Raw genomic sequence first — 13451 nt, forward strand, 5'->3', positions numbered from 1 at the left:
GACTACCAGAAGCAGAAGTCCAGAGAATAGTGTTAGCTCCCTGCAGGAACTGTGAGTATATTCTTAAGAACAATGAAATGTATTGAAAAATTAAAATCTTTAAACCAAAAGGAATCCCAGAATATTAAAAAGGTAACAGATTTAGGAACAGAACAGAAGAAAAAGACCTTGAATGCCTACTGAGTTTCTGTCCGGCCTTTGAAGGCTGCCATTGCTGTAGATTCTTCACCATTCTTTGATCAGAAAAGAAACTTAATAAGGAAATGGAAGAGCTAAACAACACAATCAACCAGCCAGATCTCCTCTAAGCAGCAACAACAGGTATACAAACATTCTTCTCTGGTACGCACTCTAAAATAAATCACATGTTAAACCACAAGTCCTACAATCCATTTTCTCAAATTACAATGCTATATAATTGGAAGTCAACAGTAGAAAGAAGAGGGACAAACATATGGAGACTGAACAAAATACTACTTTAAAAAGGCTCACATGGGGTAAAAAGAAATTCCTTGAAACAAATGAGAACAAAAACACATTATACTCAAACCAGCGACACAGCAAAGGTAATGAATGATATGTGGGCAATTTATAGCAATCAATATGGTAGATGAAAAAAGGAGAAATCCACATTAACACCCTAACACAACACCTCCAACAAAGAGAACAAGGCCAGCAAGAGAGATGGAGGAATCATGATGAGTCAGCAGCGATCAATGAATTGGATAAGAAAAATGTTTGGAAAAAAATCAACAAGACAAGATATATTTTTTTAAGGTTAACAAAATTGACCAACTGTTGGTAAAGTTAACAAAAGAAAAGTGAAGACAGAAATCAAATTAAAGATGAAAAGGGCAAAATCATAACAGATCCAAAGGAAGTAAAAAGAATAATTACACAATACTGCAAAAAGACTGTACTTTAATGAGTTTGAGCATTTAGAATAATTGGGCAAATACCTGAGTTATCAGAAAATGAATTGTCTGGGCCTTAAATCTTGTCTTTCAAACTATCAGCCATCTAAGTGAGACAACAACTAAATTTACATGGAAGACGTGCATCAGCCTATGTAATCCAAGGAATTTGAATAATAAAATGCAAACTAGAAAGAAGGAACGGTATCAAAGTTTAAATTGCCTGAGGTCAGAATGACAGTCGAAGCCCCCAATCCATCCACAAGTGTATTAAGCAACTAGTGAATTCCCTAGAGCATTGTAAAGTCTACTACGGCAGATTTGGTTATAATAAATTGCAATATATCATCATTTGGTCTCCTTTTTGGCCCATTTTAAAGTTGTTTCATTACAAAAACTATGGGGAAAGACACATGGATTACAGTCTCTGGAAAATCCCCCTTGAACACAGACCAGGATGAGAAGAGCCTTGTTATCATGCACAGTGCATTGGAAAGTAGATTGTTGCAGATGCAGTTAGCTTAAAACATAACATGTTATCTTGTGATCTCCCATTTTGTTCATTTAATATTGTTTCACTTTTTAATATTTTCTGACTTATTTTAGATTGATTTTTACTATTTTGTCCATTATTCATTTTTCTCTGTTTGTTCAATATGATATTCTGTAGACAGAATAATCTGATGAGCCATGGAAGGACATCTAGACTATCATTCATCAAGAAAGCAAAAGTTATTCAAAAGATAGGAAAGAAAGAAAATCTAAAAACGGGTGTCAGAAGAGAGTCTGAGCCTTGCTAATCATGGTAGAGTAGCTTAAGCAAATGAAGAAAGGATGAAATCAAGGTGTTGAATGGAAAATTTAAAAAAACATGATATTGTTTTTTAACATGATATTCTATATATGAAATATAGGATAGGCAACTCTATGAAGACACTACATAGATTAATAATTACCTAGGGCATGGCATGGGAGCTTGGTAGAAATGGAGAGACAGCAATGAACATGAGAAGAAAATGTTCTAAAATTGATTGTGGTGAATATTGCACAAGTCTTCTGAATATAATTGAATGATTAAATTCTATGATATGTGAATTATACTATTCTTGAAACTTCTTAATAATATTTTATAATATTGGTATTTCACAATATTTAATTCAAATATTTTAAATACTTTATAATATTGATAGTTATCATTAATATAATTTAATTGCATGATATAATCATAATATAATAATTATCTCTAAAATTCATAATCCAGATATCCTCTGTATAGTTATTCATAAAAACAACATGAATAACAGAAAGTGATTAAAAGAAAGTATTATGCTAGGGTTGTGCATTTGATGAATATTTTTAACTTAAAAAGTACTATTTTATTGATCAAGGATTCATGAAAGTGGGTGAGTGGGAGAGGGAGGGGGAAAAAGAGGAGCTGATACCAAGGACTCAAGTATGTAAAAAAAAAGTTTGTGAAATGTAATTGGCAACAAATGTACAAGTGTGCTAAATACCATTGAATAATAGATTGTTATAAGATCTGTAAAAACTCAACGATAAAATGATTAATAAAAACAAAGTATTATTTTAATACTGTCACATTTCTTGTAGAATAAATGATATATGTATTAAATTCTAATGGAAGACTACTGTCATGTTTCTATAATAGCAATAAAACAATCATCTATATGTTCAAATTTTATCCAACAGGAAAATGTGTAAAATAAAGAAGCCCTGCAGCCAAGCAATGGAAAATAACAACATGATGAGGGAATGCCCTATCCCACATACTCTACCATGAGACCCTCGTGTTCACCCTTTGTCTCAGACAGTTACCATTTAGCAACAATAAGTAAAAAGATGTATGGAAAACAAAAACCAGATACCTTGATTTAAGTGTGTCGCCTCCCTGATTTGAACACCATTCACGGAGCATTGAGACCCACTCAGAGGTATCAGAGTCACCGTTCCTCCAATATTTTCAAAGATGCAGTGTTCGCTCTCCAAATCGAGACCATGAAGAACTAAATGAGAAAGCAAACAAGAGTTTCACCTCTCTGAGATCTACTGCAACGACTCTCGGGAACTATTCTTTCAATAGCCTCCCTCTGTGTGAAAGTGCTACGAAGTAAACATTTATGTTTAGTGAGAAAACTTAATTTTAGAAGTTCATAGCATCAATTGATACAACTGGAAGTATCTCTTAAATGGTTACCTTAAAGATTCTGGATATCACTTGTATGAGGAAATAATTATCAGACAGTAATTGATTTTATGTGCAGAGAGAATATACCATAATTCAGTAACTTGTCTTCAGTGACTACCATTGGGTCAAACTATTGACACTGAATAATGTTTGCACCATCATCCACCCAAAGGCCATAATCATGTATCCTTGACCCCAAACGACATTGTGTTCATGGAACAGAAACTAAAGGAAGGTTGAGCATGCCAAAGTTATTTCCAGGAACATACAAGGATGCACATCGTGGTTTCCTTTGCCCATTCTGGCAGACCTAGACTTTCACAAAACTTACAGAGAGCGTGTGTTTGCACAAGTTCAACTATTCACACGTGGTTATTCTGATACAATAAATGCCTAGAAAGTAAACCTGCCAAATAAATGTACATGTTACCCACATTTCTTGATCAGCTTCTTAGGCGTACACATCAAATAGCTCCTACATCTCCAACAAACTGTTATTCAAATCTGATCACAAAAGTGTATATTCCCCAGGGAGAAGAGAACAACAAGAGATCTAAAATCAATGCAGGGAAGACACAGAACACCTGGTGGGGGTTGATCAAGTGCAATATAACCGAGAGGAATTACTGAGAGCTGAATGAAGGTTGAATATGATAGTAGGAAAGGAATTAGAGGAAAGAACTAGGAGGCAAAGGACATTTATAGAGGTATAAATATAGGCATGTATATATGTAAATATATTAATATATAATGATAAGGACATAGGTCTATGTACATACATTCATATGTTAAGTATCAAGGTAGCATATGGACATTGGGCCTACGTTCAAGTACTCCTTCAATGCAAGAACACTTTGTTCTAATAGCCTGTCATTCTGTGGTGTTCACCTTCCCGACACTATCACTGATGTCAAAATTGGTACATAAGCAAATGTGAAGAAAGCTGATGGTGCTCAGCTATTAGAATATATAGTGTCTGGAGGCTTAATGGCTTGAAATTAAACTAGGGGTCATCTAGCAAGGAAGCAACAAAGCCCATATGGAAGAAGCACATCAACCTGTGTGATCGTGAGGTGTTCACAGGATCAGGTATCAGCATCAGAAGACCCAAAAGACACAGTCATATTGTTGTGAACAAGGGGGGGTCAGAGTAAAGACCCAAAGCCCATCAGTAGATAATTGGACATCACCTCACAGAAGGGTCAAATGAAGGGACAAGCCAGCTAGGGTGCAGTATAGCACCGATGAAACACATAACATTCCTCTAGTTCAGTGGTTCTCAGCCTGTGGGTCATGACTCCTTTGGGGGTCGAATGACGCCTTCACAGGGTCGCCGGATTCATAACAGTAGCAAAATGACAGTTATGAAGTAACAACAAAATTAATTTTATGGTTGGGGGGTTACCGCAATATGAGGAACTGTATTAAAGGATCGCGGCATTAGGATGGTTGAGAACCACTGTTCTAGTTCTTCAATGCTTCCTCCTCGGCCCCCCAACTATCATGACCCCAGTTCTACCTTATAAATCTGGCTAGACCAGAGCATGTGCACTGGTACAGATAGGAACTCTCAACACACAGAATCCAGGACAGATAATCGGATCAGGAATGGAAATGGGAGTGGTGATACCATGAGGGTAAGGGGAAGGTGGTGGGGAAACTGGGAGAAACAGGGAACCCACTACAATGACCAGTGTATAATTCCACACCCTTCCCCAAAGGGATGAACAACAGTAAAGTGGGTGAAGGGAGACAGTAGGTGGTATATGAAAATAATAATTTATAATTTATCAAGGGTTCACGAGGGTGGAAGGGGAGGGGAGGGAAAAGAACAGATGATAGTAAAAGGCTCAAGTAGAAATAGAATGTTTTCAAAAGGATGGCAACATATGTACAAATGTACTTGACATAATTGATGTATGGATTGTTATAAGAGCTGTAAATGCCCCCAATAAAATAATTTATTTTTTAAAGTGTATGTTCTTACTCTACACAAAGGTAAAGTATATAATTCAATGATTAGTAGACATAACTACTTTTTTTAATACTTAGCTGAAATATATTTATTATTTTGACATAACTTTTCGATATTTGTTCTGAGTTCTAGCCTTATATTCTTTTTTTAAAAAATACTTTCATTGGGGGTTTGTACATCTCTTACAACAATCCAAACATTCATCCAGTGTGTCAAGCACCTTTGTACATATGCTGCCATCATCATTTTCCAAGCATTCTCTTTCCAATTGAACCCTTGATATCAATTCCCCATTTCTTCTCCTTCCCTCCCCAACCTGCCCTCCCTCACAAACCCTTGATAAGTTACAGATAATTATTTTCATGTCTTACATTGTCCCTCCACTGTCCCTCACCCACTTTTCCATTGTTAGTCCCCCTGGGACATAGCTACTTCTGTTCAATGGTGAAGCCTAAGGAATTCTAGGGATTGCCTCCCAATTCTCCCTGTTTCACCATGTTGTCAGACGTCGGTTCCAGTTCCTAGGACCATAGGTTCAGCAGAACTAAACCCTGCTCAGTCCTGCGCCATCCTCGCGGTCATTCTTACACTAGAGCCCATTACAGCACTGGGGCAATTCATCTCAGGCAGGGGCTTCCTCAATGGGCCCTCCGAATAACACATGCCAGTGCGTGAGACAAAGTCTCACCGTCCTTGCCTCTAAAGGGTAGTCTGTCTGGACTTCTTTAAAGACAGACCTATTTGTTCTTCTGGCAGTCTCTCTAGTGTTTTCAATACTTTGTCAACATCATAGTTCAAATGCATCTATTTGACTTCAATCTTCCTTATTCAATGTCCAACTTTTACATGCGTATGGGGCAAATGAAAATACCATGGTTTGGGTCAGGCACACCTTAGTCCTCAAATAACAGCCTTGCTTTTCAGCATTTAAAGAGGCCTTGTGTAGCTTCACAGTAAACAGAAGTAGGAATTTGTGGGGTTTGGTGTAACTCTTGGCTCATATTTCACAAGGAAGAAGGGTAATAGCCAGCAACAGTAGAAACCACTGTCACGATACAATTCCCATCCTGCCACAAACACATTAGAGGGGGCTTCAAAAATCCATAGAGCAAAGCTTATTATCGTTTCATTTAATTTTTCCAGGAACTTTTTGAAGCCCTCTCCCTTATACACCCATGGCCACACCATAAGTAAACATGTCCTGCCAGGGAATTATGAGTAGCCACTTGCTAATCTCAGAGTCACTTGTTAGCTGTGTACCTCCTAAAGATTTTCCAGGAAAAAAAAATCCAGTTGAGCCTCCCTCTGAGCGTGCTGTGCATGGCACCATGGACTTTATCTAGTCACCTTTCTATGTAAGTCTGTATCCTTCATGAAAAGGAAGTATACCCTCATCCTGTCTGCTGACACATTTCTATGAACCACTGTCCCATTGTGACAGTGTACACTGATTTAAATAAAGGGACTCTCGAAAGCCCTGACAGGGAATCGAATATAAGCAAGTGTGAGAGAAGAGTCAAAGTTCTACCGTAATCTCTAAAGTAATTGCGAAGCATCCCTCACTTGAGTTGCATGTAAATATTCAAACAATATAATGATCACTTTCATATTCGAAAGCTTTCTTCTTGACACTTACTTCAATGTAATTCTAAGGAAAGTTTTTCTTTAATTATTGAAAAAAAGGGATTGGCAGATTCTCACCAATATTCTGCTCTGTTGAAGCATCTTCTCTACCAACATATGTTTGGCCCTCCTGGGAAGAAAAGTAAAGGGAAGTATATTAGTCTGAGCTATATAAATGATTTGTTTCCCCATTTCTCAGTTAAGCCTGAGCAATCTGGTGACCAATGAGGTGAGTAATGGCTGGGGCAGCCACGTCTGAATACAATTATAGGGCACGCAGACACTGTAACATGTTGTCTGGGAAACAGAGGAGCTTCAGTGCTTAGTGCACAACGATGGCTCTGCTTTGGGCACGCATTGATTATTTGTTTGTAAAAGTCATCTCACTCACTGACGTTTCCCTACCCTTTCTGAAGAGCTTCTTCTCTAGTGGACAGGGATTCACTGATTTCTAAGGATAAGTTTTACGAAAATCCACAAAATTTTAAGTCATAGGCTACAGAGAAGCTATGGAAGTCAAGGTTACAGGAGCAATGACCTCAACCTCTGCGGAATGCTGCTGCCTTGCTATTGGCACCCCGGCTCAGGACCAAGTCCAGCAATGCAAGGGAAGTTATAGTTTATAATCACTGCCAAAGGCCGGGGAGCTGTACACAATAAATCCTCATTCTAGCTGCTTCTAAGCTGGCCTTTCTCTGCCGGTCTATTTGCTCCTTGCCTCCTACTTATTGATTCTGTAAAATGGAAGCCAAAGTCAATAGATCATTATTTAGCTTTAAAAATACATAAACACAGAACTTCTTACCACCACAGAGTCTGAACTGTGGGAATTTTAAAATAGCTTGAAGATTTGTTCCAGACTATCCAACAGACATGCTCACAGTCATAGAATATGAGGGGGTTCCAAAAAGTGTGTGGAAAATTTTATTATCTTTTACTTCCCTTTCCATAAACCTTTTGAAGTCCCTTCATATTATAATCGATTTAGTAAGTGCCTTAAGTAAAATTAGCATGTTGCGCTTCAGCGGTTGCTACCTTCAAATGGTATAAGATGATGCCAGTACTCAGAAGGTCATCGTCGATGCCAATCAAATGGGGAAGTTCAGAATCTAGGACAACACCAATTCCTTCTTTCCTCAGAGCAAGCGTTCGCTCCTAAAATTAAGAGGGGAAAAACACAGAGTTATTTTAGGGGGAAATAATTTCACACGATATTTTTGGAGTGTTAAAATGAGTAACATTGTATTCCTTATCAAGAAACGGGCCTTAACCTACATATCAAAGTGAAGTTGCAATGCAAAGAAAAAAGAAACTATCGGTTTAAAAATAAATTAAAGTTATGTCTGATATATTACTTCTTCATCATCAAGGACAAATCTCACGTTTCTATATGCTATGATCCAGGGGAAGGCCAAATGTCTTTTACAACAACTATTCTTCTCCATAACAACCAAGAGAATAATAATAATAAAAAAAACATCCTAGTAGGGTACAATGATAGCTATGAAAACCAGTGATTTAGAATTCAGAATCCAGAAATACAATTAAATATCTATAGACATCTAATCTTTGATAAATGACTGTGTTAATCTGCATTGACTTGAGAAACAAATTCATAGACACTCATATGTGTATAAGAAAAAACTTTATATAAAAGAGCAATTATATATTCAGAAAACATCCCAGCTCAGGCCAGGATCAAATCCATAAGTCCACTATTAGCCCATATGTCTGATACTAGTGTATAAATTCCTCTTTAGACTCATGTAACACATGCAATAATGACAAATGTGGGAAGATCACAGGCCAGTGGGTGGAAAGTCTAGTGGATCCAGTGGTGGTGGAAGCATCTCAACGCTTGTGTGGGTCTCCACATGGCTCCTCTAGCTCCAGGGCTCTGACTCCATTAGTAGGGCTCCATGTGTCTTGGCAACAGGAATGTGTATCAGAGAGAGTATATGTCCTGCCTCCAGGGAAGAAGACAGGAGTTCCCAGAATCATCAGGGGAAGGGCAGGTCCACAGAAAGGCATGGTTTGGTATGGTCTGATTGACAGGGTAAACTCCACCCCTTCACTCAAGTTGACTAAAACACATTAAATGAAGAAGAGATAGTCTTTTCAACAAATAGTGCTGGAAAAACTGGATCTTAACCTGGAAAGGAATGAACCAGGACCCATGTCTCATGACATGCACCCAAAACAAACCCAAGATGGATCAAAGATCTAAATATAAACCACATAATTATAAAGATCATCCATGAAAGAAAAGTGACAAACTTAAGGGCCCTAATACAAAGTATAAATATTACTACTGGGTATAATGGAAATATATATTAACTATAAAAGGCAAAATAAAGAACCCGGGACCTACTAAAACCATGATATTTATGCACATCAAAAGACTTCATCAAAAGAATCAATCCACAGATTGGGAAAACATATTCAGTAATAATACATCAGATAATGAGATAATCTCTAAAACCTATGAAAAATGAAAAATCTAAACAAGAAAAATACAAATTATTCTATCAAAAATTGGCATAAGACACAAATAAACAATTTTCCAAAGAGGACATTCAGGCAACCAACCACCATATAAAGAAAGTTTCAAATTCATTAGCAACAAGAGAAATACCAACTAAAACAATGATAAAATACCATTTCACACCAACATTTTAGCAAAGTTCAATAAAACAGAAAGTAGTAAATGTTGGAGAAAATGCAGAGAAATCAGAAGACATTTATATTGTCAGTGGGACTACAGAATTGTACAACCACTGTTGAAATCAGGGTGGCACTTCCTTAAACAAATGCAAATACCTTATAATCCACCAATTTCTGTACTGGGTGTACACCCTAAAAATTCAAGAAAAGAATATAAACGAACATATAAACACCTATGTTTATTGTAGCAATTTGCATAACAGCAAAAGCATAGAAGCAATCAAAAACCCAATTACAGAGGAATGGCTAAACAAGCTCTGGTACATTCATACTATGTAATATTATGCATCAATCAAAAAACAATGACAACTCAAATACCATAAGACGAGAAGAACAAAGCTAAAAAAGCATCATGCTCAGCAAATTTAGTCAATCTTATAAGGATAAATATTTAATAACACCATTATTGGAAGGATAATTTTTTAAATGGGGTCTGCACTGCACATGGCCCAGATCAATGTCATATTCCTGGGGTCAAAGTAAAAGAGGGCACAGTAGAGATTAATGGGGGGAAGACAACTCACTCCGGGGCAGTGGTTCTCAACCTTCTTAATGTCGTGACCCTTTAATACAATCTCATGTTGTGGAGATTCCCCCCAACCATAAAACTATTTTCTTTTTTTTTTGAGCATGTTAGCCATTCTTTTTTTTTTTCTTAGTTTTTTTTTTTTAATTATTTAAAAACATTTTATTGGGGGCTCATACAACTCTTATCACAATCCATCCATCTATCCATTGTGTCAAGCACATTTGTACATTTGTTGTCATCGTCATTCTCAAACATTTGCTTTCTGCTTGAGCTCTTTGTTTTTTTGTTTTTTTTTAATTTTAACAATTTATTAGGGGCTCATACAATTCTTATCACAGTTCATACATATACATACATCAATTGTATAAAGCACATCTGTACAGTCTTTGCCCTAATCATTTTTTTCTCCTCTTTTCTTTTTTTACATTTTATTAGGGACTCATACAACTCTTATCACCATCCATACATATACATACATCAATTGTATAAAGCACATCCATACATTCCCTGCCCCAATCATTCTCAAGGCATTTGCTCTCCACTTAAGCCCCTTGCATCAGGTCCTCTTTTTTTTTTTTCCTCCCTCCCCTTCCCCCCCTCCCTCATGTGCCCTTGGTAATTTATACATCGTTATTTTGTCATATCTTGCCCTACCCGGAGTCTCCCTTCCCCCCTTCTCTGCTGTCCCTCTCCCAGGGAAGAGGTCACATGTGGATCCTTGTAATTAGTTCCCCCTTTCCAACCCACTCACCCTCCACTCTCCCAGCATCATCCCTCACACCCTTGGTCCTGAAGGTATCATCCACCCTGGATTCCCTGTACCTCCAGCCCTCATATGTACCAGTGTACAGCCTCTGTCCTATCCAGGCCTGCAAGGCAGAATTCGGATCATGGTAGTTGGGGGGAGGAAGCATCCAGGATCTGGGGGAGAGCTGTGTTCTTCATCGGTACTACCTCGCACCCTAAATAACCCATCTCCTCTCTTAAACCCCTCTATGAGGGGCTCTCCATTGGCCGACACTTGGGCCTTGGGTCTCCACTCTGCACTTCCCCCTTCATTTAATATGGTATATATATACATATACATATACACATATATACACATACATACACACACTAATATCGTTTTTGTTGTTTTTTTGCATGATGCCTTATACCTGGTCCCTTGGCACCTCGTGATCGCACTGGCCGGTATGCTTCTTCCATGTGGGCTTTTTTGCTTCTGAGCTAGATGGCCGCTTGTTCACCTTCAAGCCTTTAAGACCCCAGACACTATCTCTTTTGATAGCCGGGCACCATCAGCTTTCTTCACCACATTTGCTTATGCACCCATTTGTCTTCAGCGATCCTATCATGGAGGTGTGCAGTCAATGATATGATTTTTTGTTCTTTGATGCCTGGTAACTGATCCCTTTGGGACCACTCGATCAAACAGGCTGGTGTGTTCTTCCATGTGGACTTTGTTGCTTCTGAGCTAGATGGCCGCTTGTTTATCTTCAAGCCTTTAAGACCCCAGTCACTATCTCTTTTGATAGCCGGGCACCATCAGCTTTCTTCACCCCATTTACTTGTTCACCCACTTTGGCTCCAGCCGTTATGTCGGGACATAAAACCATTTTCATTGCTACCTCATAACTGTAATTTTGCTGCTGTTACGAATAATCAGGTGACCCCTATGAAAAGGTCATTTGACTCCCAAAGGGGTCACGACCCACAGGTTGAGAACTGCTGCTCTATGGCATGAATTATAACAGGCAGGATTCACCGGGGATGAGTGAGCTACTCACCTAGGCAATCAACCTCTACCTTGTGTTTTAGGTTGAGCAGAGATTCTATGTCTTTTGATCACAACAATAACTTTTATATATACCCCTTTGTCTGACAAAACTCAATAACGATTTCTTAAAAAATTAGTAAGCAAAATTCAATACAAAAACTTAACCATATCTGTTTCTTTCCTCCTAGGAAGCCTACCTAGAAGTTAATCTTGCTTGGAAAACATCAGGAAAACATTGGCAATGTGTCTCCCTCAATTAAATGAAGAGCTCTCTCGTGGTAGAAATTGCATTTCCGCACACTCTCTGAGTGAGCACAGCCACACTGGTTACGCACAGTAGAGAATCAATACGTGTTAATGGTTTGGCACCATAGGACTAAAACCGTTTTCAGTTTAAAGAAAATGGTTTCTGGATAGACAATGATTAAATGTCAGAATCGGTGTCTGGAAATTTACTCTGAGGTGAATTAAATGTCTCACTAAGTAGCAAAATTCTGTAGAATTGACTCACAATAGAATGTAAAATTAAATTTCGGCAAGCACCACTGAAAAGATCAGGAGAAAAGAAGAAGTGCTGCAATCGGGGCCCAGGGAAGGTAACCACCACCAGTGTGGGTGGAGGAAAGAGATCAAGCAAATCAAAAGCACGTTAAAAGTCATGAGTGTCCTCCAAAAGGCTACATGCTAATTTAAAATAAATGTATGTCATTTTATTTGAATTTAACAGAAGGAGAACGAATTGAACTATTTAAGAAATGTCAACCAATTTTTTTTCTTTGTAAGAGGAAGTGCCTAAAACAGCCTTCTAACTTAACAAGGGTGATTATACAACATATTGGGAGATTCACATCACTGTGAATATGTATTTTTATTATGTGATTTGGCTTGAAGCATCAAGATAGCCAACTGGGTTTGTACACATTTTGGGATGTCTGCCTCTTGTTTTGTCGGCTAAATGTTGCTAACTGTTCAATTTAAAGACAACTTGGGTCATCGTCATCCTTCCTTGTCTTCAGAATGGAGAAGACATGGCTCCAGTGTCTTTAAAAACAGAATGTTGCTCTATAGAAATAGCGAATCCGACTTTTAGTTCATGGCAAGCAATTTGGTCTTTTGTCTAATTGGGGAATTTTTCCTTTACTATGAATTCCAATAGTTTAATTAGGATAGATTTCAATGTTGAGCTTTCTGGACTCAAATTTTCCTGGAACACAAATGCATTCTTCCAAACTGCAGACTAAAGTTTTTCGCTTATTTATGCCTCACCCCATGAAAAATTTCTTGTATTACATTCCATCTTTTGTTTCAGTTGTTAGCTGTTTACTTAGGGTATACCAATTACCTTTATATTCCAGGTTTTCCATATTTTAGCTTCTGATTGCCTCAACATCTTGATTAGTTACATTTGTTTTTACAGAATGCTTTTTATAATAGAATTTTTAGTGGTATCTCTTCTACTCCATTATACCTCGAATTCTCTGTATTAGTACTGCAATGACTAATGTCCTATTGAACCTCGAAATGTTCCACTAGGTCTGCAATCTACTTTTTCATCTCATCCTGCTTTTTATTAAAATTTTTCTTTGCTTACTGCATCATGTTTCTTAAGAAGTACTTCTATAGAGTAAAACAACTAAGAAATTGCCTTTCATCTAGACTGTGATCTTTTGTTGTTTGCATGTGACATTATTTCTCTATTTGTT

At 37.7% G+C, this 13451-nt stretch overlaps 1 protein-coding gene across 2 annotated transcripts in view; it reads right to left on the reverse strand.

The window, feature by feature from the left end:
• Window positions 1-13451, reverse strand: part of KIF16B (kinesin family member 16B) — a 240341-nt gene that overhangs the window by 126379 nt on the left and 100511 nt on the right. For both annotated transcript variants that reach the window (XM_075564014.1, XM_075564015.1), the window contains exons 13-15: window positions 7754-7873; window positions 6797-6848; window positions 2801-2938 (exon numbers count right to left, since the gene is read on the reverse strand). In XM_075564014.1, coding sequence (XP_075420129.1) covers window positions 2801-2938; window positions 6797-6848; window positions 7754-7873 — 310 coding nt within the window. The remainder of the gene's footprint in view (window positions 1-2800; window positions 2939-6796; window positions 6849-7753; window positions 7874-13451) is intronic.

This window comes from Tenrec ecaudatus, chromosome 12 (assembly GCF_050624435.1).
Source record: "Tenrec ecaudatus isolate mTenEca1 chromosome 12, mTenEca1.hap1, whole genome shotgun sequence".
In the NCBI taxonomy this organism is placed as follows: domain Eukaryota; kingdom Metazoa; phylum Chordata; class Mammalia; order Afrosoricida; family Tenrecidae; genus Tenrec; species Tenrec ecaudatus.